The following is a 26,897-nucleotide window of genomic DNA, read 5'->3' as shown; positions in this document are numbered from 1 at the left end:
TAGAATGGATCCCGCAAAGGTTGAAGCTATCAAGACATGGCCAGACTTGAAGACTGTGCACGATGTCAGAAGCTTCTTGGGATCGAGTTCCTACTATAGAAGGTTTATCAGAAATTTTGCAGAGATAGCATCGCCTCTTCACGCATTGCAAAAGATAGAGGTCACTTTCAGATGGACCCAAAAAGAGATTTCAGCTTTTAGTCTCTTAAAGGAAAAGTTGACTTCAGATCCAGTTATTGTTTTGCCAGATCTTAGGAAGTCATTTGTGGTCCAGTGTGACGTGTGTGGCAGTAGCATCGGAGCAGTGCTAATGCAAGACGGACGGGTAGTAGCTTATGAAAGCCGAATTTTGCAAGGGCCAGAGAGGACTATGCAAGTCTATGAGAAAGAGCTCTTGGCCGTGATTCATGCGCTTTCTAGCTGGAAGCACTACCTCTTAGCTGCTGATTTTGTTGTCCAAACAGATCATCAGACCTTGCGATACTTCTTGACACAGTGAAAGTTATCCGAAAAGCATATGCGATGGGCAAACATTCTTTCCATGTTCCACTTCCAAATTATGCATGTGGAAGGCAAGAAGAATGTTGTGGCTGATGCGTTATCAAGAAAGCCACAAATTTCAGCTGTGTCAATTCCTTATTCTCACGAGTTAGATGACATGAAGGAACAATATACTGCTGATGAAGATTTTGCAAGGATCTTTGAACAGTTACAAGAGGGGCAACATCACGAGCACGACCTCCTCAGAGATGGTTTTATGATGATGCATGGTAGACTTCGTGTCACTAGGCCACTGCGACATAAGGTCATGGAAGAGAGTCATGTCCCACCGTATGCAGGGCATCGTGGCATTGATGCAACAGTTAAGGTGGTAGAGACATTCTTCTATTGGCCTACCTTGAGGAGAGATGTGGATGCCTTTGTGCGAGCATGCATAGTTTGCCAAAAGGTCAAGTTTGACAGCCAAAAGGCACCAGGGTTGTTACAACCATTGCCGATTCCGGATAAGCCATGGGAAAGCATTGCTATGGACTTTATCTTTGATCTTCCAAGAACGCCAACAGGGAATGATGGTATATGGACCATTATCTGCAGGTTCAGCAAGCAGGCCCATTTTATCCCTGTCAGGAAGAAGATAAAATCTGATCAGATGGCACGCTTGTTCATGTACGATGTGTTTAAGTACCATGGTATGCCACAATCGATTATCAGTGATCGTGATCCTCGCATGACCAGTTTGTTATGGAGAGGATTGTTTGAAAACATGGGTACTACGCTCTAAGTTCTCGTCTTCGTTTCATCCACAAACTGATGGACAGTCAGAAGAGGCTAATTCTAATGTCTTAGATCTGCTGAAATGCTACGTGTCAGATAATAAGGGCAAGTGGGAACAGTATTTGCCTATGCTTGAGTATGCGTACAATAATACGGTGCATTCGTCTACTGGCAAAGCACCTTTTGAGATTGTTGAAGGCGGCAAAAAGGTTCCTCCCATTTTGCATACAAAGGACAAGATCTTTGAGGCAGATCGATATGTTGAGAACATGGATGAGATGTATAAGAAGATTAAAGTTGCCTTGGAGAAGACTCAGGCAAAGCAGAAAAAGGCTGCTGATTGTCACCGTCGTGAATTGTTGTTATCACCTGGTGATTGGGTTCTGCTAAGGTTCGAAAAGGCAAGGTTAAAGAAGATGAAGGGCAAGGAACGGCTGTTTCCTAAGCTCAGCATGCGTTACTATGGGCCTTTTGAAGTGCTTGACAAGATTAGCGATGTGGCTTACAGGCTGAAAGTGCCTGATGCGTGGAAGATTCATAATGCGTTTCACGTGAGACTTCTAAGACCCTTCGTGGGTGATGTGCCAGAAGAGGATCAGCCAGAAGTTGAGGAACTTGATGAGATCCTGGTACCTGAGCAAGTTTTGGCACATAAGGACAGAAAAGTTAAAGGACAAGTTGCAAGACGCTATTTGGTGAAGTTCAAGAACTATCCGCCTATGGATGCAAAGTGGATGGAAGAGCATGAACTGTCAGAGTCACCAAATGTATTGCAGCTTTACCTTGAAGCCTTTGGGTTACAGCCTACTTATGCCCCAACCCAACGTGTGCAAAGGAGGGGTAATGATAGAGCTAGTACATCAAATGTACATATGAATTCAATGCCATAGATGAAAATGGCAAAAGTATGAAGGCCTCATTAAGTCATTTGTATCTATGTATGTTACGACCTTTCTTGCGGATACATGCGATGATAAAAGAGTGTTGATAGCACAAGATCATCAGTGGCGTGTATTTATGGTATGCAATCGAGGACGTTTGCGATTTCAAGAGAGGGGTATGTCACGAGGACGTGGCAGTTATTAACCATGTCACAGAGATGTGGCAACTGCTAACCTTGGTTGTTGGTTTCTTTCCAATGGGGTTTATTTATTTGTTTTGAGACCCTCTTTTTGAAGTAGCAAACCGTTGGACATTGTATGGCCAATGTGAACGGTAGATTCACCCGCAGACGGGAAGTGGTCGGCACTGGAATTCGTATGGTAAGAGGATGTCTAGGCTTAGAGCAAGATCATATAGGTCCCCCCGTCGCACTTAGCAAGTTGGTGGATACTAGGAAGTGAACTCAATTAAGGCGTAAAGTCAAGGTGGGACTACCAACAAAAAGTATCCGACATTTGGGCCACATTGCACTTTTGGATGCGGTTCCAATGAGGATAGATGGTCAGAAGACCAGTGGGAGCCCAACGGAAGCATCTCCTAAAATTTAGGGAACTGCTATTTTGGGCCGTGAAATGTGTTAGCGTCATTACCTCCGGTATGACTAGGGGAACATTTTATAACTGCCGCGAAGTCAACTGATGCGTCGGTTGGGAAATTTTTAAGTGGCGAACCCGAAACGGGAAAATGCTTGTAAATGCGCCAAGTGTCACATTTTCAGGGACTTGCCTCTTCCAGAAAAATGGGCGCTCGATTTATGCTGGGAGGATGCTTCATTGAGAACCTGTCACAGGTTAAGAGCTATGGAGTGCTTCCTTTCCCCTCATGTACAGTGTGGTGCTAGGAGTGATGCCCTGCACACTACACACTGCTCTCTCTCTCCCCTACGTGCAGTTATGTGATGCCCCACAAGAGGGCCACTCATTTGACTGATGTACAGTTGTGTGGGTTCATGCTTTTGTGCCGAGGCAAGAGCCTCCTTGAGCAGGAACAGGGGTAGCTAGCTGTTGCTCCAAAGCAGGCACTGGTGAGCGTCATAACCTCACCGTACAAGTGCAAAATCAGTGCTGTGTATCCGCTGTAATTTTACTGTTTTTCAGCCATACAGACGCCAGGACCATTGGGAATCGTTCCCCACTGGTAGAGGACAGTTAGGGGACTGTTTGGGGCTGAAAACAGGGCAAAAACCAGTAAATACAGTGTGCTGAATTTACTGTTTTTGGACAGGAATCAGAGGGTATACGCCAGTAGAAGCGAGTTCCAGCAGGGGAATTGGTTTCGCGCAAGTTTTGGGGTTGTTATGCTGCCGAAATTTGGCCAAAACAGGCGGTATCTAGTGGGATACAGTCAAAGGATTCCCAGGACTCTTCTTTGTACTTTACCCTCCTAAAGAATAAAGAAATACCGAAAGGGGCGCCAATTTTGGGGCCTACAGGTTGTCGGCGTCTGCTCGGAGCATTCTAGCTTCCGAGCCGTGTGTGTGATTAAGTGTTAATTCCCGTTACAGGTCTCCTTTGCAAGTGCTCTGTGTTTGTGTGTGCTTAAAGTAAAGGATTTCGGGTGAAAGCCAATGCCTACCGCCCTACGGGCCGGTTTCAAAATGCACTGGAAAATTCCCCTGAAGGATTCTGATGGGAATGCTTATGATCATGCTATGTGCAACCAGAGCATATGCATCTACACTAAGTGCTTGGTCATGCACGGTCTGCGAACAGACTCACAAAAGTGCCAGAACACTTCTAATCTAGACTGACTGGACTGACAGAACCCTTGTTATCGAAGTAGCTTGTCCACGGACACATAGGGTTGGATGTCACGTGACAACAATAGACTCTGACAGATTGCTTGGGCAACGAACTTTCCCAATCACTCTCTCATAGAGAGCATAGATGGCCCATTTCAACCCTGAGGGTATCCCCAAACTTTGAAGCCATCGAAAGAGCCTCTCCCGTGTGACTGTGTCAAACGCTTCATGGAAATCCACAAAGGAGCAGTAAAGCTTCTTCTTTCGCACCTTTGCCTCGTCAATGAGGCAGCGCAGAACGAAGATGTGGTCGATGGTGGAGAATGTCCGTCTGAACCTTACCTGGCCAAGAGCCCGTAGGCCCTTAGTCTCCCTGTATGAACTAAGCTCAGCCTCAAGAACTGCCTCATAGAATTTGGCCATTGTATAGCCAATCATGATAGTCCTGTAACTCCCTGGGTCCAAGGTGTCCCCAGATTTGTGGATTGGCACGATGGTGTGCCGAGTCCACTCCTCTAGGAAGCCCTCCCCTACAGCCCAATTGAATGCATGTGGAATCAACGGGGCTATAGTGGCGGCACTGTAGATGAGGTGCTCACCTATCGCTCTGTAATCCTGAGTGATATAAAGACCGATGGTGTTGTAGACGTTGGATGGCCTTCTTGATCATCTGTGCTGTGAAGAAAGAGGAGTTCATGGGATTAGAGGGTTGTGGAATCAGAGGTTGGTTTGGTACTTCATAGAGTTTCTCGTGCCATGTCTGTGGATCCTCAATAGGGGTATGCGGTCGCGGCTCTCGAAGGGCGCGCCATGCTGTGGCACTATCCATGCTCATGAATAGGCGGTATAGCTCTAGCTCCTGAGCCTCCTCAAAAGCTCGCCGCTTTCAACGTGTGAGTATCTTCATCTGTGGCCTGGCTCTCGGTCAACGATCGTCTTGAGGGTTTGTTGCGCACGCAACTGGCGGCAAAGGTCTCTCATTCATCATCGTACTAGCTGTTCTGTGGCATAGTCCCGGGGGGGGGGGTGGGGGGGGGGGTGGCGGCATGTGTGGGAGGTGTACGGGAAAGAGCTAATGGTCGATGTCTGAAGGACGAATGTGATGTGGTAGGTGAGCACGGGTAGGGAGTCCCTTTTCGACCTCTGCCAAGTATAGGGGGGCTAGCTCATGAGTGAAGTGAATCGTGGTGTGGGGGGTGTTTCGTGGGTGTGGAGGGTGTGTTGTTTCTAATGAGGGAGAGTGCTAGATATATGTGATCGGCTCTGATGGGTATGGGCGGGATGGTAAAAGAGCTTAGTAGGTAGGTGGCATCGTTGGATCCCATGATGTAATCCATGGTACTCCCCCCCCACCCCGGCTGTAACTCCATGTGGTATGCACGTCAGCCCTCCTGAAGTGGGCCACTGGGCCATCCCGTTATAAATAACGAGACGGTGTTGAGAGCCTAATCTGAGCAAGTGGTGGCCGTAGTGTGTGATGCGGGCTGTGTCTGCTGAATGTCTCATGGTAGTTTCCTCCCGTGTGGTGTGCAGTGCCACAGGGTCCTCTATGTCGTATGTCTCGCACTAGTCGCAACCTGTCCTGGCATTGAAGTCTCCCATTAAGAAAACGTCCCCCGATGTAGAGTACTCCATGATCTCATCTGATAGGCACGCGTATGGGGATTGTCTGTCCTCCCTGTGCCTCTCCATCTCTACAGTAGAGAATCTGGAGCCTGAGGGGGGGAAGTAGCAGAGGGCAATGTAAATGATCCTCTCTCGTGATAGTTCGAAGCAAATCCAAAGGTAGCGGGCCTGTTGGTCCCGTGCCACTATCTGTATCCCGCTCTGGAGTCTCTGTCTAAAGAGTATAGCCACCCCACTTGACCCTCGTGTATGTGCTGGCAAGTACTCGTCTCGATGTGAGGACTCTTATTGAAATCTGTGGATCCTCAGTAAACTCCGTTCTGGGCTCTCATGTGTCTCTGCTAGGAGAATGAGGTCCTTCCTCTCATCACCTCCTCAAGTCTCTCTGGGGGTGTCCATAGACCCCCGTTGCAGTTCCAGACCGCAATGTGGATCTCCTCATGTGTCTCATAGGCCGCGTGTCACAAGGCGGAAACCACGTGCCAATAGAAAAGAACAGACTGAACAGACTTTTAGCACTTCAATAACAACTGAACTGAAAGAGAGAGAGAGACGACACGCGACATGGAGTGGCGGAATTCCACCCCAAAGAGTATTGGCCCCAAACCTTGGCGCCCCTTTCGGTATTTCTTTATATTCCATCAACACAATACAAGCCGGTACTCCAGACTCTGCACCTTCTCCAGGAAGCATGCCAGAGAATGAGCCCGAACCTCATATTTAAAGGCCCTTGGCCTAAAAAACAGTTTACAGTAAAAACCCTTTAAACTTAAAAGCTTCTGTTCCAAAAGCAAAGCTAAAAAGCTGTCAGCATAAATCACGAAAATCTGTACAGCCTGCCACGTCATCATGTCAGCGCAATTTTCGGACATCTGCCACGCTGCCCTTAGGGTTAGGGTTAGGGTTTCTGCAGTTTCCAGAATTAGGGTTTCAACAGTTAGGGTTTCTGGCAGAAATTAGGGTTTCCATTCTTTAGGCTTTGACATGTCAGCAGTTTGTTACATGTCCCCTTCTTGAAAGAGAGTAATCGTCCTCGACTACAGCATATCTGCAAAACAACTCAAGTTAGCTCTAAAATTTCCTAGGGTCATTCCGAGGGACAATCAATTTGCTCTTTTTATTAAGGAGTTAGCTTCTCCTTTTAACTCTTTTGATCAAGGAGTTAGCTTCTCCTTTCGGCTGTTTTGATCAAGGAGTTAGCTTCTCCTTTCTGCTCTTTTGATCAAGGAGTTAGCTTCTCCTTTCGTCTAGATCGGAACTCTTGATATTCCGGCGTAGTAAAATTAGCCATCACACCCAGATCGTACTGATCTTCCACGGGTGTCTTGATGCACTAAAATTACTACCCAGGCAATCTCATCCAATTAGGAATATTCAGTAATAGGCACATCACAATGCAACATAAATGCTTACATATGCATGTTACAAGACACAACAAATAGCGCCGTTGAGGACTCCCCCGAGACAAACAGTCTGCGGTATGAAGCTACTCAACGACTAGCTCGTCACTCCCCCCGCAAATAACCTAAAAAGGTCCGAGCCATGAGCTCAGAGGACTGTACAACCAAATGCTCCCTAGACCGCAATTTGCGTCGCTCGGAGGTTCAAGCATACAATCAAACGCTCCCGAGGCATCGGCCTGCGTCGTTCGGAGGTTTTCTAGCATACAATGGAACGCTCCCCAGGCATCGGCCTACGTCGTTCCGAGGTTTTCAAACATACAACGAAACACTCCCCAGGCATCGGCCTGCGTCGTTTCGAGGTCCAAACAATACCAAAACAGTATTTCTCACTTCTCCAGCCGGGAGTAAAATCACCAATCATTGAAACCAGTATCAAACCAGAGTCAAACAATTCAAATCGGCACCAAAACAGGTTCAAAACAGATACCATCCATTTGAAACAAATTCCAAACAGGATCACCAAACAAGATCAAAGAGAACTCAAACTTAAAAAGCAATCTCGACATCAGTCGAGCTCGAAAAGTCGATTGACTTTCCATCTTGAAACCTGCACCAAAAATTAGGGTTAGGTTCCTTCCATGAGGTCGTAGCTGAGCACAGCATGGTCCATCAGCTCTTGGACAGATAGTGTTTCTTTGGCGGCGATGGTAGTCCCAAGAGATAGCAATCACACCGAACTTCCAAGGTCATCTGCTCGTGAAGAGACATCTACTTAGAGATGTCAAGAAATTTCAAGTTATAATCTGCTAGGGTTTCCATAGCAAGCATTTCAGGATACCCCACTCTGCCAGAAGTTGCACTGGAAGATGTCAAAAACCATATAACTTTGGACAAATTTTGTTTTCTTGAAAGCTTGCCAAGTACTTGGAGTGTGTGGCTTGGTAGCTATAGACATCAACATTTACATGGCATTGCTTTTGAGAAACGGGTCAGAGCATGGCGGAATTCCACCCCAGAGAGTATTGGCCCCAAACCTTGGCGCCCCTTTCGGTATTTCTTTATATTGCATCAACACAGTACAAGCCGGTACTCCAGACTCTGCACCTTCTCCAGGAAGCATGCCAGAGAATGAGCCCTAACCTCATATTTAAAAGGCCCTTGGCCTAAAAAACAGTTTACAGTAAAAAAACCTTCAAACTTAAAAGCTTCTGGTCAAAAAGCAAAGCCAAAAAGCTGCCAGCGTAAATCACGGAAATCCGTACAGCCTGCCACGTCATCAGCCAGTGCAAAACGCGGAAATCCGTACAGCCTGCCACGTCATCATGCCAGCACAATTTTTGGAAATCTGCCACGCAGCCCTTGGGGTTAGGGTCAGGTTTTCTGCAGTTTGAGGGTTAGGGTTTCCAGAATTAGGGTTTCAGCAGTTAGGGTTTCTGGCAGAAATTTAGGGTTTCCATTCTTGACACGTCAGCAGTTTGTTACACCGCGAGTCCCTATGCGATGGTCTTGCCATCGATGATGACCCTACCATTACGGTATACCGCCTTCTCCCTTCCCTTGCGAGCTTTTTTTGACTCTAGGCATGCATGCACGGCGGTGGTCTTGTTGCATCTTTGTGAGGTCGTCGTCAAGGTAGATAGGTGGGCCTTCTAGGCCTCTCAAGATGACCCTCTTTCGGATGAATGAGGTTCGGGATTTCTCGGAGGGGAATTGGAGGATGAGGGCTCTTTTCTGTAGGTCTTTGCCGGTTCTCCAAGCTTTGGAGAAGGGTAGCTCCTCGTCTTCCTTGTACCCGAGCTTCATACATAAGGCTTTTAGTTTTCTAGTAATTTGGCTACTTCATGCCAAATTGATGGCAACACAAGAAAGATGTCTTTTGGACTTTCACAGGAATATTGACTCCTTTGCAGGCTAAAGAAGGTATACATTACGTGGGTTATTCGACAGAACATTTCCACAACATTACAACCCTGGTGTCACACGTTTTGCAATCTCAGGTTAGTCATCAGGATTTCTTTAGTGCAGTATTCGTTTTTGTTTAGTTTCTGCATATTTGTTGACCATAAAACTATTGTTGATACGATTTATGACTGTCGTAGGCCAGGAGGACTGGACGGCTACAGCTGCCAGACAGCATGCAAAGTTTTTCGAATCTTGCAATATTTCAAGTTGTTATTCAACTACTCTTGTTAAACATTAATTTCTTTCCTTGGAGATGTCACTGATGCGTGTTTCTGAACGTATAAATTGTGTAAAGCTGACTCCATAAGTTTTCATTTGCAGGTTGATGGGAAAGTGCCTTTTGAAGTTGAGTTCGTGTACGTATCAGATGGTGGTAGTGATACAAGTGCAACTGAGGCTCGTGTAGAGCAGCTTTCAGGTTAGTTAAAATCCAAGTGTTAGTTTCCCATAGGTTCATAGAATCAAATTTTTTGGGGCACTTTTCTACTGGTGGGTTCTTTTCAGATTATCAATCTCGATGAACAGATCGAGAGATACTGTTGCGGGCTATTGAGTTGAAGAGGGAGGCCAAAATGCCAAGCTTGATACTTTCTCTGAGCTCAGAGATGGGAAGAAAGCACTCGCTTTTATACAACAGTTTGATACTGCCTTTGTGGGGCAACTTCAGCGAAGCCTCCAAAGTTCAAAAGCATCTTCCAGCACAAGCACCAAAAGCCTACGGTGGGAGTCAAATATTTGTTTGCTTCCCTATGGTTGACACCATTGTATGAAGCAGACATCTTGACTGTTGGGAACCACCCATGGTGCAAGAAGAATGATACCTTTATCATATGATCAAATTTTTTTGGACACCTCCACCGGTGGATCTTTTTGGATTGCTGATCTCAATGAGCAGATGGAGAGATACCATGCACCTATTGAGTTGAAGAGGTATCATATAGGGCATGCACATGATGGATATACTTTACTCACAGGGGGTTGACATTCGAGAATGAAGATTCAGATGAGAAGTTGCAAGACAAGGACCAGAAGAAAGGCACGAAGAAGAACAAGGGTTTAATGAAAATAAATTTGGTCAAAAGATTGCATAGCCACATATTTCATCCGAGTAGAAGTTGGAATGTAACAAATAGAGTAAGTGTCACACGTCGAGGAAAAGGGCCATATTTTGGCGAAATGTCTGAGAAGGAGGAGAACAAAGCATAGACTTCAAAAGCTGCCAAGGGGAGGAATGCTAAGAAAGCAAAGACAAATGCAAGACTTGTGTCGGATCATTTTAGAGATGTAGGATAGCGAGTCTACAGAGCTCGGCAAAGTGTGGGGTAAAGTGAGGGCCCAAGTGGCCTTGGTCTTCTTCGACAACGGTGCCAAGACAAACTATTCCCCAAAGATGGGTGGCAAAGTTGGAAATGAAGCCTAAGGAGATGGGACCATATATGGATAAGGCTTTGGTGGCGGGAGGGATGCCAGATGGAGCTATGAGCCTTGAGGGAGGGATGGAGCTTGAGCCTTGAGACTTGAACTTCAATGAAGGCTTGGAGCCTTGAGGTCTGAGGGAAAGTGTCACGAGGACGTGGCAGTTATTAACCATGTCACAGAGATATGGCAACTGCTAACCTTGGTTGTTGGTTTCTTTCCAATGGGGTTTATTTTATTTGTTTAAGACCCTCTTGTTGAAGTAGCAAACGGTCGGACATTGTATGCCCAATGTGAACGGTAGATTCACCCGCAGATGGGAAGTGGTCGGCACTGGAATTCGTATGGTAAGAGGATGTCTAGGCTCAGAGCAAGATCATATAGGTCCCCCCGTCGCACTTAGCAAGTTGGTGGATACTAGGAAGTGAACTCAATTAAGGTGTAAAGTCAAGGTGGGACTACCAACAAAAAGTATCCGACATTTGGGCCACATTGCACTTTTGGATGCGGTCCCAATGAGGATAGATGGTCAGAAGACCAGTGGCAGCCCAACGGAAGCATCTCCTAAAATTTAGGGAACTGCTATTTTGGGCCGTGAAATGTGTTCGCGTCATTACCTCCGGTATGACTAGGGGAACATTTTATAACTCTGCCGCGAAGTCAACTGGGCAACCGGTCAGGATATTTTTAAGCGGCAAACCCGAAACGGGAAAATGCTTGAAAATGCGCCAAGTGTCACATTTTCGTGAACTTTCCTCCTGCAGAAAAATGGGCGCTGATTTTTATGCTGGGAGAGGCCTCATTTGCAACCTGTCACAGGTTAAGAGCTATGGAGTGCTTCCTTTCCCTCTCATGTACAGTGTGGTGCTAGGAGTGATGCCCTGCACACTACACACTGCTCTCTCTCTCCCCTACGTGCAGTTATGTGATGCCCCACAAGAGGGCTCCTCATTTGATTGATGTACAGTTGTGTGGGTTCATGCTTTTGTGCTGAGGCAAGAGCCTCCTTGAGCAGGAACAGGGGTAGCTAACTGCTGCTCCAAAGCAGGCACTGGTGAGGGTCATAACCTCACCGTACAGGTGCAAAATCAGCGCTGTGTATGTGCTGTAAATTCACTGTTTTTCAGCCATACGGACTCCAGGACCATTGGGAATCGTGCCCCACTGGCAGAGGACAGTTAGGGGACTGTTTGGGGCTGAAAACAGGGCAAAATCCAGTAAATACAGTGTGCTGAATTTACTGTTTTTGGACAGGAATCAGAGGGTATACGACAGTGCAAGCGAGTTCCAGCACGGGAATTGGTTTCGTGCAAGTTTTGGGGCTGTTATGTTGCCGAAATTTGGCCAAATCAAATCGTATCTAGGTGGATACATGTGAAGGATTCTCAGGACCTTACCTTGTAATTTACCCTCCTAAAGAATAAAGAAATACTGAAAGGGGCACCAATTTTGGGGCCTACAGGTTGTCGGCGTCTGCTCGGAGCATTCTAGCTTCTGAGCCGTGTGTGTGTTTAAGTGTTAATTCCCGTTACAGGTCTCCTTTGCAAAGTGCTCTGTGTGTGTGTATAAAGTAAAGAATTTCGGGCCGGTTTCATGGTTCCATTGCCAGGATATCAATCACTTTTTCCTCAAAGAGTGAGCCTGGATTGTTCAGGGTAAAGACACACAGTGCAAGAATACGGGGATTACACTATGGCCGACAAGGGGAAGGGAATTATGGAAGAGGGTTGGCGAGAGCTCACGGCCACGTCAGTCTGTACCTCCTGTCAACGTGAATGTTCCTCCAGTAGTACAGGGCTTTATGACAGGGCAACTTGAGGATGATGCGTTTAAGACTCAGTTAGTTGCCGCGGTGAATGTCTTTTCGCAGCTGGTGCAGAATCCGAGGTTTATGGAATTCTTGCAAGCGCCACCAGTGCAATAGCAAAATAGGCAACCTACGCCGCGTACGGAGCTTGTTGAAGCTCAAGCCCAGGTACTTCATGAGGCGCAGGAGGAAAGGAAACACTCGCATGTTGCGGAGTCGGGGGCTCCAAAGCAGGTTCCTCCCGTGCTTGAACAGGTGGCTAGAACGCCTATTCCACAGGTTATGCTAGTTCAGCCTGCCACCTTTCAGAGCCAGCATGCTGTCTTGAATGGACAGGGAGCTGGATACCAGGCTATGCACTCAGTTTTTCCACCACCCACGGTACATCTTGGGTATTTCGGGGGTGGATCAGTGTTCCAAAGTATGGCTGGTTATGCGTCTGGAAGTCAGCCGTACATGCCAGGAACACTGTTCGGGGGTATGCAAGGCATCATGCGAAACCCCATGTATGGTAGTATCGGCATGCAGCAAGGTTTCCACTGCAACTAGGGTCATTTTGGGGTGCCACAGGGTCATTTTGGCATGGCTGGTTTTTCTGGACAGCAACCAGATATCGGCACCTCTGACGCAAAATGTGAATGGCCAAGGCGTGCCGATCATGCCTAGTACAGTGCCCATGTTGCAGACTATCCCGTATGACAACTTGGGGGCACTAGAGAAGCCGAAGGCTTACAAAGAAGGTGGTGCAACGGTAAAGTTCAGTACCTTCAGTGGTTTCGAGGATAAGACAAAGGCACTCACTTTCCTCCAGCAGTTTGATACAGCTTATGCGGGAGGGAATTTTACAGAGGCCTCGAAGGTTAGGAAAGCTGCCACTTTCTTAAAGGACAATGCGCTTACATGGTGGACGACATTGTTAATGCAAGGACATGCACCCGCCACTTGGGTTTACTTCAAGCAAATGTTTGCATTTGCTTGGCTATCAAATGAATTTGAAGCCGATATCCTGACAGATTGGCACCAGCTTACGACAGCTTCTTGCAAGAGCTTGCTGGAGTACAATAAGAGGTTTTGTAAAGCATTACTCTCAGTGACCTCCTAGAGATTTGTGCCATTGACAGAGCAGATAGAGAAGTACTGTTGTGGGCTGCCTAAAGGCCTTCGTGATTACTGTACAAAGAACAGAGTGGCTACCCTTACTTAGCTTATGGAAGTTGCGAACAGTGGTCTTGCCCTGTTGAAAGGAGAGGAGAGTGGATTCCCGAGCAGTGATAAAGGAGGGAAGCAAAAGAAAAATTCAGCGAAGAAGCCCTTTGTGAAAACGGCTCCTGATGCGTCACAGGGGTCAGAACATGCCACCAAGGAGAAGGATTCAGCTGGGACTTGTGGAGCGCAGGCAAAGAAACAGAAAAGGAAGCCTTTTGTGCCCAAGTCGCTCGAGGAAAAGAAGGTCCTAATGGCTGAGAACAAATGCTTTATATGCGAGTAGCCTGGTCATATTTCTATCAATTGTCCACAAAGGAAAAGGCCAGCTGACTCAGAGGATAAAGAAGACCAGAAAGGCAAGAAGCCTAAACCCACGGCAGGTTTAGTGCCAGACATGGTGGGTGACAGGCCCAACACAGATGCCAGTGAGTTATGCAGGGCATGGGGTAAAGTTAGGGATCAGATGGCACTCATATTCTTTGATCGAGGTGCCATAGCCAACTTTATCTCACCAGAGTTAGCTATGAAGCTGGGCATCAGAGCTGAAGAGATGGGGTACACCGCAGAGGCAGGGTTGGCATGTCCTGGCCACTCAAAGTGTGTTACTCCCATCATTGGAAAACTGCGTTTGCATATTCAGTCGTATGTGGACACTGAAGAGTTTTACATCATGCCGCTGGAAGGTTGTGACGCCTTGTTGGGGATCCCGTGGATGTTCCGAGTGCATGGAGTCTTGGATGCCTACAACAAAAAGATCACTGTACAGCATAGGGGCAAAACTCACATCTTGGATGTTAAGCTTAAAGGAGAGTCAGTCCCTATTGTATTTGCTTCTGCTATCACTTCTGTAATAAAGAATCATCTTTCTGTGTACTTGATTTTTGCACGAGATGTCTCAGATAGTGATCAGTCAAATTTATCTGTGTTAGATAAAGAAAGGTCAGCATTTTTGCAAAAGTTTAGTGACTGTTTTTCTGATTCATTACCGTCGCAATTGCCGCCAGAGAGACCTGAGGACCATCGGATAGATTTGATGCCAGGGTGTAGCCCACCAAATAGACCTCCCTACAGGGTTAGTGCGGCACAGCAGAAAGAGATTATGGGCCAGGTTGAGGAGTTATTAGAGAAGGTGCTGATTCAGCCTAGTTCTTCACCCTTTTGCTCCCCAGTGCTCCTAGTGCAGAAGAAGGATGGCTCATGGCGCATGTGTATTGATTACCGTGCGTTGAATAAGAATACCATCAAGAATAGGTTTCCTATTCCTCGCATTGATGATATTCTCGATCGTTTAGAGGGTGCTGCAATTTTCAGCAGGATAGACCTTAAGAGTGGGTACCATCAGATTCGTATAAGCCCAGAGGATGTGCACAAGACTGCGTTTAGAACGACATTTGGTCTTTATGAGTTTCTAGTGATGCCGTTTGGGCTAACAAATGCTCCTACCACGTTCAACAGAATGATGGACCGGATTTTCCGCTCGCATCAACAGTTTGTTGGAACATTCTTCGATGACATGATTGTGTATTCGAAGAATGAAGAGGAGCATAGGCGTCACTTGACCATTGTGTTCGAAGAGCTGCGCAGTCACACAGGTTACTTGTCAATCCTAAGAAAAGTGAATTCTTCCTCGAAGAGATCCACTTTCTGGGCCACATAGTCTCAAAGGATGGTGTTAGAATGGATCCCGCAAAGGTCGAAGCTATCAAGACATGGCCAGACTTGAAGACTGTGCACGATGTCAGAGAGGGTGAGGCTGAGATTGAGATTGTGAGAGAGAGGGTTTAAAGCCCTTCTTTATGTAGGAGAGCATGGGAAGGACAACCCGTTTCAAACTTGGCCAGTCTGGTCCTGTCTTGGATGCCGTTTCGGTTATGCCTGGGAAGGGAATGGCATTCCGTTCCCGTTTCCGTTCCGAGGAAGTGCCCGGCTTTGGAGATAATAAGTCAAGTGAATGAGCACTTAAACAAGGGTTTTATCTCTCCCTTTTGTTCAAAAGGATGGACTTTGAAGGATATGCATATAGAGCTCTCAACAAAATCACCATCAAGAATAGGTTTCCAATACCATTACTGATCATATACTGTTACTATCAGATTTAGGATAACATTCAAGACGTTGGAGAGGGGGAATGGGGGAACACGCCCGGCACAAACACAAGGGCCTCTCTATAGCTCAGGGTATCCACAGCACCCCTATCCTCTCAGAAAACACCTCCAAAGAAACACTTTACACTAGCAGACCACCGTCTGCTCAATTTCCACTGCTCACACACTCCACAAACCACCACACAAGGTACACCTGCTACCACTGCCCATCTCCACTCTTACCCACACACACAGCCACTGAATCTCACTCTCACTCAAAACACCGTCGGTCCGGGGGGGCACATACTTCCACACAGCCGGCACTGAGGGGAAACATGAAAGCAGGAGAAGAGAAGGGGGGAAGGGGAAACAACAGCAAGGGGAGGCAACTGTGGCTTTGATTGCACTTCAAAGAACATGTACACTGACTTCTACTGCCATCACCATGGCCATTTTCAAGCAAAAGTTACCAAGGCGCTAGTTTGCTAGAGAACTCCACTTTGCAGGCTTCAAACGGCACCAAAAAGCCAAGAAAAAAGCCCCTATAGCGGGGGCCTTTAATTTGGGAATTTACACTTTAATTGGTTCACCTGGCACCTTGAATGGGCAGTTTTGGGAAAGGGGCACCGCTTTTCTCTATCTGCTCTTTTCTTCTCTCTTTTGCTCTTGGGGGGCGGGCATTAGCGATGTCGCTATTGCCCCTAGGCTTTTTTCATTTTTATTTTTATCTTTCATTTTTTACCCCTCGGGGGGATTTGGCTTGCACTGCTCCTCTTTTGACTCTTTGACCACCTCTGTCCGGCTCATCCCTGCCTTCTCTCTCCTCATCTTGGTCCCGGCCTCCCGCCTTGCCTTTGCTTGGCCGACCATCATCCTGCTCTCTTGGTAGCCCTTTGGGCTCACTCCTCTTGGAACTTACCCCCTTGCACTCAACTTTTGGCTTGGGCCCGCAATCTGGCTACACCCTCTCTCTATCTTATATGGGACTGCTCTCTATCTCAAGCCGGGGAGGCATTAGCGATGTCGCTAATGCCCTCCCCCCTTGACTTCAAACGATGGGGCCTCTAAGGGCCGCGGGAGCGGCCCCCCGTCGGGTGCGGCCACGTCATCAGCGGGCAATGGTCTCTGTCGCTGACCGTCTCTCCTCACGCTTCACGTTTCACGCGGGCACGCCACCGCGCCGCCCTGCCTGGCCAAAAACCACGCGCAGCGCCCGCCAGGGTCGTCAACACAATGCCCGCCAGTGAGCGCCATGGCCTCGACCTCGTTGGGAGTCTCCTCTCTCCCTCTTGTGTACTCCCAATAGGGGTCACGCCCCATTATATATAGCATGCTAATTCCCACTTTGCCCTTGCATATGGGGCTTATGCTGGCCACGTGGCAGCTGCCCATCGACTGCCCATTGAACCCCCTTTTTTTTTTTCTCCTTTTCTTTGGACAAACCTTATTCTCCTGACACCTTTAACCTCCTGCAACTCCTCCCGGTGCTCCTTTTGCAAAGCTCGTCCGATGAAGCCGACTCTTAACTTTAGACTTCCCCGTGCTTACCGCATTTTAATCTTTTGGGGCCCCCTTTCCGAGGCGACCAAAACTCTAAAAAATCATCTACCTTGCTCCACCCCCAACAGCTTCAGGCTTCCCAAGGCTATAGCTTGGCGCTCGAGGCTTAGAATCACATGCGGTCGATCTCGACTAACTCCACATAGTGCACACCATCCACGAGACACCTGGCGTGCTCCATAAAACACCAGATGGTGCATCCTCCGATGCCGACAAATGGACTCAGACCTGGCCGCCCGCAAAACTTCTATTGGCCATAACTTGCTATGCAGAGCTTCGATTCGTATTCCGAAAAGACATGCATGCTTCACAACTCGAGCACTACATTTGTATATACCGACATCAGCCTGGGCCACCTGTCCCCAGTTGCCCTGTCCGTCGGGGATCTGCTATACATTCCAACTGTAAAGTTCAGTATCTTGCACACCGGGACTCTGTTCGACAAACTGTTTGGACCGGCTTCTAGAGCACACTGAGCACTACCTTCCAAAGCACTGACTAGGCATTTCGGACACTTCCACCTTCCATCCCATCTGGACCATCCTGCAGCACTTTTGGCCTAAAAAACCGTTGCAAACATACTTGACCACTATCCTTTGACTGCCTAGGGCCTTGGCACCTGCCCTAGACTTCTACAGTGCACTCGACTGCTGCCTCTGCATGGCATAGATCATCTCCTGCCCTCGACCAACTTTGGCTGCATCATCATTGCCCAGCCCCTTTGTCGAACATTTATGTTCGACCAAAAGCATATGTACAGAACTTTGAAACAGGCACACCAACTGACGATTAAAAGAACTCACAAAACCATAACTATATGTACAGGCTATGTACAAAAGCTCCATCTCCTTTTCTCTCGCACACTGCATGCTCTAGGTGGGTTGCCCACCCCCCTTGATTACAATTTGTTGCAGCTCAGGTACTAAATCCCTCTCAAAATACAGTTTGAGTCGCACACCATTCACCCTGTTCCTAAGAAGCTTGCCATTTGCTCTTACCAGCTGATACGTCCCATTCGGAAAGAGTTCCGCACCTTATACGGACCCGTCTACTTCTTCTTGAACTTCTTGTGGAATGTGAAATCCAGGTAGCTTTCGTACTTCATGACCATGTCTCCTTCTTCTATCTTCTTGTCCGACAGGTTCTCATTGAACTTGGCAACCCGCTTCTCCCTCTGCTTCACATAGTAGTCTGCCGCTGCCTCTCTGTCCATCTGCAAAGCCTCTAAACTGGCTATCCGATCTTGTAGAACTCCTTGTTGAGTGGCATTGACACGCCACATACCCTTTAAAGCACCTAGTTGTGCATGCACCGGCAACACAGCCTCCTTACCATAGACTAGCTCAAATGGAGTGAAGTTTGTAGCCACTTTATAGGACGTCCTATACGTCCACAGACACTTCTCTAAATTTGCTTCCCACTCAGCTTCCTGCTTATACACGTACTTCGTAAACATCTTGACGATTTGCCCATTAGCACTCTCGACTAGACCATTGCATTGGGGGTGATAGGGCGAGGAAAACCGATGCTGAATCTTCAACTTTTTCACTAATGCACTCATGAGCTTGCTTCTAAACCCCTGACCCCTATCAGAAACTAACACCCATGGAACACCAAAACGGCAACAAATGTTATAAAATACAAACTGAGCCACCACATTAGCATTTACTTCCTTCACTGCTTTGGCCTCGACCCACCTTGTAAGGTAGTCAATGGCTACCACCACGTACTACCTGCACTTTGCTACTTGCTAGCTGATCCGCTTCTTGGTTTTGCTCTCTTCTCACATGCTTGAATTGGACCTCTTCAAAAGACTTCAACATCTTCTTGATGGAAAAAAACCATGCTTCAAAGAATCGCGCTTCACCTGCCATTGGCCCAACAGTTGCTTGATGACTAGCAACGCATCTCCTTTTGCCACCAACCTTGAAATGCCAAACTCTATGCACTTCGTCTCATTATTGGTGTGGACATCCTCTAGATCATACGCCTTCGAAAATATAGCTTTGCCGTGTGGGTCGTGTATCACCACACCTCCTCATGCTTTTTTGTACTACCCTTCGATATGCCCCGTTGAACCACATTGTAAAAGCATCTTCCAAGTCGGGTTCCTCCTTAGCTTCATCTCCCACCACTCTTGGATAGGCTGGCAAATCGATGGCCTTGCTGACAAGAATGTCTACGAGGTGAGACCAGCTCGTGTGATCTACCTTAAACTCGAACTCGAACTCTTGCAGCTCCAATACCCACTTCATAATCCTCTCCTTGGCTTCAAATGTAGCACTACCTGTCATCAGGAGGTATATTTTTCCTGTTGCCTTCCGTAAATAAGTATTAGATATATTTATTTTATTTTTACTTGTTTGTCCCAATACCCTTGAAAAGGTGCAAGTGGACATTGCATGGCCAGTGTGAAACGGCTGCAGCCAAATGGGTTTCTCACATCGGGGATCTAGGACGGTCAGACAGGGGCTGCGCGGGCCAGTTAGCACTGAATTCTGATGAGTATGGAAGCTCGTGTTCGCCAAACTGTAATTTGGGCCACTCGTCAAGTCACTGCAACTTTATAAGTTGAAAGGGGTCAGTAAATTAACCCACATTGTAGATGTTTGTCAAATGGTAGTCTTCAATGATGGTCAGGAGACCGATAGGGACGCCATGGAAGCATCTCCTAAAATTTAGGGAACTGCTATTTTTGACCGGAAAATGTGTTCGCGTCATTAGCTCTGGAATGACAAGGGGAACATTCTATTGCTCTGCTGCCAAGTCAACTAACGCACCAATTGAGATATTTTTAGCAGGGAAAGCCGAAACTCGGAAACTGGGCGACGTGTCAGCCTGTGAGCGATTTGGCACTTTGGGAGGCAAAAACGAGCTGCATATCAACAAAGGGGACGCCATTTCAGCCTCAGGTGGATTGTAGCAAGTACAGAAGCTATGGAATGCTTACCTTGCCCTCTATGCACAGTATGGTGACGGGAGTGATGCCCCGCACGCTACATACTGCTCTCTTTCTCCCCTACGTACAGTATGTTATGCCCCACTAGTGGGCTTCTCATTTGACCTATGTACAGTTCTGGGGGTTTATGCACGTTTGCCAAGGCAAGAGCCTTCTGAACAGGAACCGGATTAGCTAATTGCTAATCCCCCACAGGCACGCACAGTTCCATCACGAAAGATTGCGAGTTTGGAGAGTTTTCTCGCGTGAAAACTCGTCCAATTCACAGGGGAACTGTCCCATTGCGTGCGGGAGCCCTTGGGACACGCGTAGGCGTGTTCGCTCCGCTAAAAACGATCCGAAACAGGGAATTACAGCCTGCTGTGTTTTTCTGCAGGTTTAGGGTTTCGCACCTAAACTGCAAGGGAACATCGGGGGAGCCTCGTGAGAGCCTTGGGATGCGTGTACAGGCTTTTGGGCTCCCGGCAGTGAAAAATAGAGAATTACAGCCCGCTGAATTTCTGTGACAGCTCACCATAAAGCTTCCAGATATCGAGGGAATCCGTCCTAGACAGGTGTTTTTGGCCTACAGGGGTTTTTGCGTTGTTATGCTATCGAAATCCGGTCGCAAACCTGCGTTTTCAGCCCTCGCCAGGTTTGGACAGCTTTGTGAAAGCTTGTGCTAAGTGGTCGGATCGTCTACCTTAATTTGAATAAAGAAATACCGAAAGGGGCGGGGCGCCCATCTTTGGGGCCTACAGGGTGTCGGTCTCGTGTGCGCAGTGACATTCTAGTCGCTGGACGCAACTGTGTTCTCTTCCCTTCTCAGTGCTCTGTGTAAAGTTAACAGGTAATTGAAATAGTACCACCCTCTACGTTGTACGGGCCGGTTATATGGTTCCATCGACGGGATAGTCACTTTTTCTTCAAAAAGTGCAGCGTGGATTGTTGTGGGTGAAAGCAAGACAGAGCTTGTCGATATGGCAGAGAAGAGAGACCAAGTACCTGAAGAGGGATCTTCCTCACATGGCACAGAGAAAATTCCTTCAACTCTTCAAGAAGAGGACAGGTTATTTAGAACTCAACTGCGTTGTTGCATGGACATGTTTCAGCAGTTTGCTAACAACCCAAGGATGCAGGAATTCTTACAGGCTTCGACACAGGGTTTTCAACCTCCTACACAGGGCATGACTGAGCCGTTGCAGGAAAAGGAGATTTCCAATGCGCAGAGGACTCATGATGCTCGAGGGAAAGCCCATGTGGTTGAGCAACTAGCGGTGTCCAATGATCCAAAGCAACTTGCTTTAGTTGGACAGGAACCGTTTGTGAATGGTCAAGGGAGCAATGAACAGGCTATGCGTCAGACCCTTCCATTACCTAATACTTATCCTGGTTATTTTGGAGGTGGTTCAGTGTTTCAAGCTATGGCTGGACCTTCCACAGGTTATATGCTAGGGAATGTGTTCGGGACAATGCAAACAGGCATGGGTAACCCTATGTACGCGAACATGGGTGTCCAACCTAGTTTTCAGGGTGCCTATGGCCAGTTTCGAGTGCCTGGAACACAATTTGGTATGGCTGGTTTTTCGCAGCCATACATACAAAATACAGATATGTCAGGGAAAACAGTTGATGTGAGTGCTGGAATGAACACTCATGGAGCACCACTGCTACAGGCATCTGTTTATGATAACGTGGCTCCTTTGAGTCAGCCTAAGGATTACAAGGAAGGTGGGCAGGGAGTGAAGTTTGAAACTTTCAGAGGAACTGAGGACCAATTAAAGGCTTTGACCTTCATACAGCAGTTCGATGCAGCTTATGCTGGAGGAAACTTCACGGAATCTTCAAAGATACGCAAGGCTGCCACTTTTTGAAAGGGAATGCGCTCCAATGGTGGACCGCATTGTTGAACCAGGGTCAAGCCCCAACAACGTGGGTCCAATTCAAACAACTTTTTGTGCCTGCATGGTTGACAAACACTTTTGAAGTGGATGTGATGACGGAATGGCACGAGTTGAATGCTAAACAGTGTGCAGATCTCCAAGAGTACAATAAACGGTTTTGGGCCGCACTGTTGCCAGTCACCTCTTACAGGTTTGTGCCATTGTCAGAACAGATTGAGAAGTACTGTTGCGGATTGCCCAAGAAAATCAGGGACTACTGCACAAAGACTACTGTCATGAATATGTTTCAGTTGGTAGAGAATGCACGAGTGGCTAGCAATCTGTCGAAGGGAGATTCCGATGGATTTAATAGCCACAAGAAAGGGTCCCAAGGCAAACAGTTTTCAGCCAAGGGCAATGTTGCAGCAAAGCCTTCTGAGTCTCCTGTAAAGAAGCCCTCCACTCAAGAAGCGGATACGTCCAAGAAGCAGTCTAAATCTTCTTCGGAACGAGGACAAGGACAAAAAAGACATTTTTCTGGCAAAACTTTTCAAGAAAGGAAAGCTCTTAGGGAGGCCAGGAAATGCTACATTTGTGAAGAGGAAGGACACTTTGCAAATGAGTGCCCACAGAAGAAGGCACAGGATAAGTATGACGAGTCTTTTCTGGAAGGCATTGTTTGAGAACATGAGCACTACGCTCAAGTTCTCTTCTTCGTTTTATCCGCAAACTGATGGACAGTCAGAAGAGGCAAATTCTACTGTCTTGGACCTGCTCAAGTGTTATGTCTCAGAGCACAAGGCAACTTGGGAACACCATCTCCCATTGGTTGAATATGCTTACAATAACACTGTGCATACGTCAACAGGTAAGGCACCATTTGAGATAGTAGGAGGAGGAAAGAAAGTCCCGCCCATTTTGCAGACTAAGGACAAGATATTTGAGGCAGACAAGTATGTGCAAGATATGGATGAAACATACAGGAAGATAAAGATTGCTCTTAAGAAGACTCAGGCTAAGCAAAAGAAAGCTGTTGATCGTTACCGTCGTGAACTTGTATTTTCACTTGGTGATTGGGTACTTTTGCGCTTTGAAAAGGCCAGGTTAAAGAAAAGGAAAGGCAAGGAATGCTTGTTTCCTAAGCTCAGTATGCGATATTATGGTCCTTTTCAGATTTCAGAAAAGATCAGCGATGTAGCTTACAGGTTAAAGCTACCAGAAGGCTGGAAAATACATAATGCTTTTCATGTCAGCCTTCTAAGGCCCTTTGTTGGTGATGTGCCAGAGAATATGCTTGATGTGGAACAACCCGAAGTGGAAGAATTGGATGAAATCCTTGTTCCTGAACAGATATTGGCACATAAAGAAAGAAAGATTAGAGGAAAAGTTGCAAGACGCTATTTGGTGAAGTTCAAGAACTATCCATCATTAGATGCCAAATGGATGGAAGAGTCTGAATTGCTTGATTCACCTCAGCTATTGCAATTGTATCTTGAAGCCTTTCAAATGGAACCCAGAGTGACTTGATGCCGCCTTTTTGGAGCAAGGCAAGAGCATGGTTCATGATGCTCAAGAGAGTAGTTAAGCAATTGTATCTACTCTTTCCATACAGAATTTTGCTAGAGAAGTTTGTGCTCAAGAGTACACTAGAAGACTTCTATGCTTGATATATGTGTCGTAGCCAGGTTAGTGGGATTGTTTAATCGTCCAACGCTACATTTCCGGAAGCATGTATATCTTGGATTCCCATCATAGAATATATGTGATATTAGGAGATATTTGCATGTATTATTGGCATGCAAGCGAGGTCGCTTGCAGTATTTCAAGGGTGGGGTGTGTCACCAGAAGGTGTATTTTTCCTGTTGCCTTCCGTAAATAAGTATTAGATATATTTATTTTATTTTTACTTGTTTGTCCCAAAACCCTTGAAAAGGTGCAAGTGGACATTGCATGGCCAGTGTGAAACGGCTGCAGCCAAATGGGTTTCTCACATCGGGGATCTAGGTCGGTCAGACAGGGACTGCCCTGGCCAGTTAGCACTGAACTCTGATGAGTATGGAAGCTCGTGTGCGCCAAACTGGAATTTGGGCCACTCGTCAAGTCACTGCAACTTTATAAGTTGAAAGGGGCCAGTAAATTAACCCACATTGTAGATGTTGGTCAAATGGTAGTCTTCAATGATGGTCAGGAGACCGATAGGGATGCCATGGAAGCATCTCCTAAAATTTAGGGAACTGCTATTTTTGACCGGAAAATGTGTTCGCGTCATTAGCTCTGGAATGACGAGGGGAACATTCTATTGCTCTGCTGCCAAGTCAACTAATGCACCAATTGAGATATTTTTAGCAGGGAAAGCCGAAACTTGGAAACTGGGCGACGTGTCAGCCTGTGAGCGATTTGGCACTTTGGGAGGCAAAAACGAGCTGCATATCAACAAAGGGGACGCCATTTCAGCCTCAGGTGGATTGTAGCAAGTACAGAAGCTATGGAATGCTTACCTTGCCCTCTATGCACAGTATGGTGACGGGAGCGATGCCCCGCACGCTACATACTGCTCTCTTTCTCCCCTACGTACAGTATGTTATGCCCCACTAGTGGGCTTCTCATTTGACCTATGTACAGTTCTGGGGGTTTATGCACGTTTGCCAAGGCAAGAGCCTTCTGAACAGGAACCGGATTAGCTAATTGCTAATCCCCCACAGGTACGCACAGTTCCATCACGAAAGATTGCGAGTTTGGAGAGTTTTCTCGCGTGAAAACTCGTCCAATTCACAGGGGAACCGTCCCATTGCGTGCGGGAGCCCTTGGGACACGCGTAGGTGTGTTCGCTCCGCTAAAAACGATCCGAAACAGGGAATTACAGCCTGCTGTGTTTTTCTGCAGGTTTAGGGTTTCGCACCTAAACTGCAAGGGAACATCGGGGGAGCCTCGTGAGAGCCTTGGGATGCGTGTACAGGCTTTTGGGCTCTCGGCAGTGAAAAACAGAGAATTACAGCCTGCTGAATTTCTGTGACAGCTCACCAGAAAGCTTCTAGATATCGAGGGAATCCGTCCTAGATAGGTGTTTTTGACCTACAGGGGTTTTGCGTTGTTATGCTGTCGAAATCCGGTCGAAAACCTGCGTTTTCAGCCCTCGCCAGGTTTGGACAGCTTTGTGAAAGCTTGTGCTAAGTGGTCGGATCGTCTACCTTAATTTGAATAAAGAAATACCGAAAGGGGCGGGGCGCCCATCTTTGGGGCCTACAGGGTGTCGGTCTCGTGTGCGCAGTGACATTCTAGTCGCTGGACGCAACTGTGTTCTCTTCCCTTCTCAGTGCTCTGTGTAAAGTTAACAGGTAATTGAAATAGTTCCGCTCTCTACGTTGTACGGGCCGGTTATACTACCTCTGGCAATAGATTATTAGCTGTCAACACAAAAAACTTGCGCACAATCAAATGCACCTTGAACTTCCTGCAAGCGAAGACCGGAGGCATCACCCACTGCTCTGCCTCGGTGTAGGTAGCCTCTCCTGGGCTAATCACCCTGCTCTCGAAGTATTTCGGCTTGTAGCTTTTCCCTACTTTTTGTAGTAGAACCGTTGCAATAGCAACCGTGCCCACTGTCATAGACACATAGAAATCGTCCTCTCGATTGGGAGGACACACTGTTGGGAACTGACACAAAATCTCCTTGACTCTATCAAAAGCCTCCTGAGCTTCCCCATCCCACTCATAACCATGCACCTGCTGAGCCCTCTTTTGAAGATGATGCACATATTGCGACAGCATCCAAAAGAAGCGTGACAGATACTTCAGCTTATGAACAAACGAAGCCAAACCTTGAGCATCTGATGGCGGTTCCATCAACACCAACGCCTTCACCTTCTCGGGATCAGCCTCTGTACCGTTCTGTGACACCACATGACCCAACAACTGCGCTCGAGGCTGTGCTAGCTTGCACTTCTTGGGGTTCAACTGACCCTTCTTCATCGAGTCTTTGAAAGCATAGCTGGAGCTTTGATAGGTGCTCGAACCTTGAACTGCAGCAGTCAATAGCATCCATAAAGACCCTCATAAATCGGCCCAAGTATGGACAAAATACCCTGTTCATCCAATCTTGGAAGGTGGCATATGCATTCACCCATCTGAACGGCATCTTGCGGTAAGCGAAACAACCCCATGGAGATATGAATGTGGTCTTCAACTGGTCTTCAAGTGCAATCCCTATCTGAAAGTACCCCGAAAAGCCATCCATAGTCGAGTATCTTTCATGCCCAGCCACTTGGTTTAGGATTTCATCTTGAAACGGCAATGGATAGTGATTCCTCTTGGTCGCGGCATTCAGTGGCTTGTAGTCAACACACACTCTCCATTTCCCATTCTCCTTAGGGGTTATGACCACTGGCGAGATCCACTCTGACTCTTTCACAGGAAATATGATGCCTGCCTCCAGTAGCTTATTGATCTCCTGCCAAAGGACCTCCTTTTGGATTTCCCCTAGTCTTCTCAGCTTCTGTGCTTGGCTTCTGTCCCTCCTTCAGAACAATCTTGTGTTCCACCCCCTTTGCACCTCGCAAATGCTTGTACTCCGTCGCAAATAGATTGGGGTAGGACCCACACAGTTGAACATAACCTTCCTTTTCACCTTTGGTTAAATCCTCACTTATCATGCTTGAAACCTCCTCTATGCTTAAACCATGAGCTCGAGGCTGCATACCTTCTTCTTTAGGTGGGGAGTCGTCTATGGTGACCTTGAATAAGTCTGCATCTATCCTCAGCATGTCATCCTCGCTCTTCTCTTCCTCCGTGCTAGTATAGCCTTTATCATAGCCCGTCTGTCACCAGCGTGTGACTACTATCTATCCTTTTTGTTGATTTCTTTCTTATTATTTATTTACTTTCACTTTTTGGAAACACCCCTCGGGAAATCTAACTGCCCTGCATTGCATAGCTAGTGTGGAACTGTCCAGAGGGAGTCCAGGCCTGAGGGCAAGAGAGCACTAAGGTTGGACAAAGACTATGGTTAGCCAAAGTGGAGTCATTGACTAGCCAAAGTAGAATCCTTTGCTACATAG

General features: G+C 47.1%; 1 protein-coding gene across 2 annotated transcripts in view; it reads left to right on the top strand.

The window, feature by feature from the left end:
- Positions 1-26,897, top strand: part of LOC147431361 (mannosyl-oligosaccharide glucosidase GCS1-like) — a 108,297-nt gene that overhangs the window by 46,218 nt on the left and 35,182 nt on the right. For both annotated transcript variants that reach the window (XM_086493964.1, XM_086493965.1), the window contains 3 exons: positions 8,898-8,984; positions 9,087-9,155; positions 9,271-9,367. In XM_086493964.1, coding sequence (XP_086350090.1) covers positions 8,898-8,984; positions 9,087-9,155; positions 9,271-9,367 — 253 coding nt within the window. The remainder of the gene's footprint in view (positions 1-8,897; positions 8,985-9,086; positions 9,156-9,270; positions 9,368-26,897) is intronic.

Source organism: Adiantum capillus-veneris, chromosome 21 (genome assembly GCF_014529385.1).
Source record: "Adiantum capillus-veneris isolate H3 chromosome 21, ASM1452938v2, whole genome shotgun sequence".
NCBI lineage: Eukaryota > Viridiplantae > Streptophyta > Polypodiopsida > Polypodiales > Pteridaceae > Adiantum > Adiantum capillus-veneris.
This window is presented reverse-complemented; position numbering and strand designations above follow the sequence as displayed.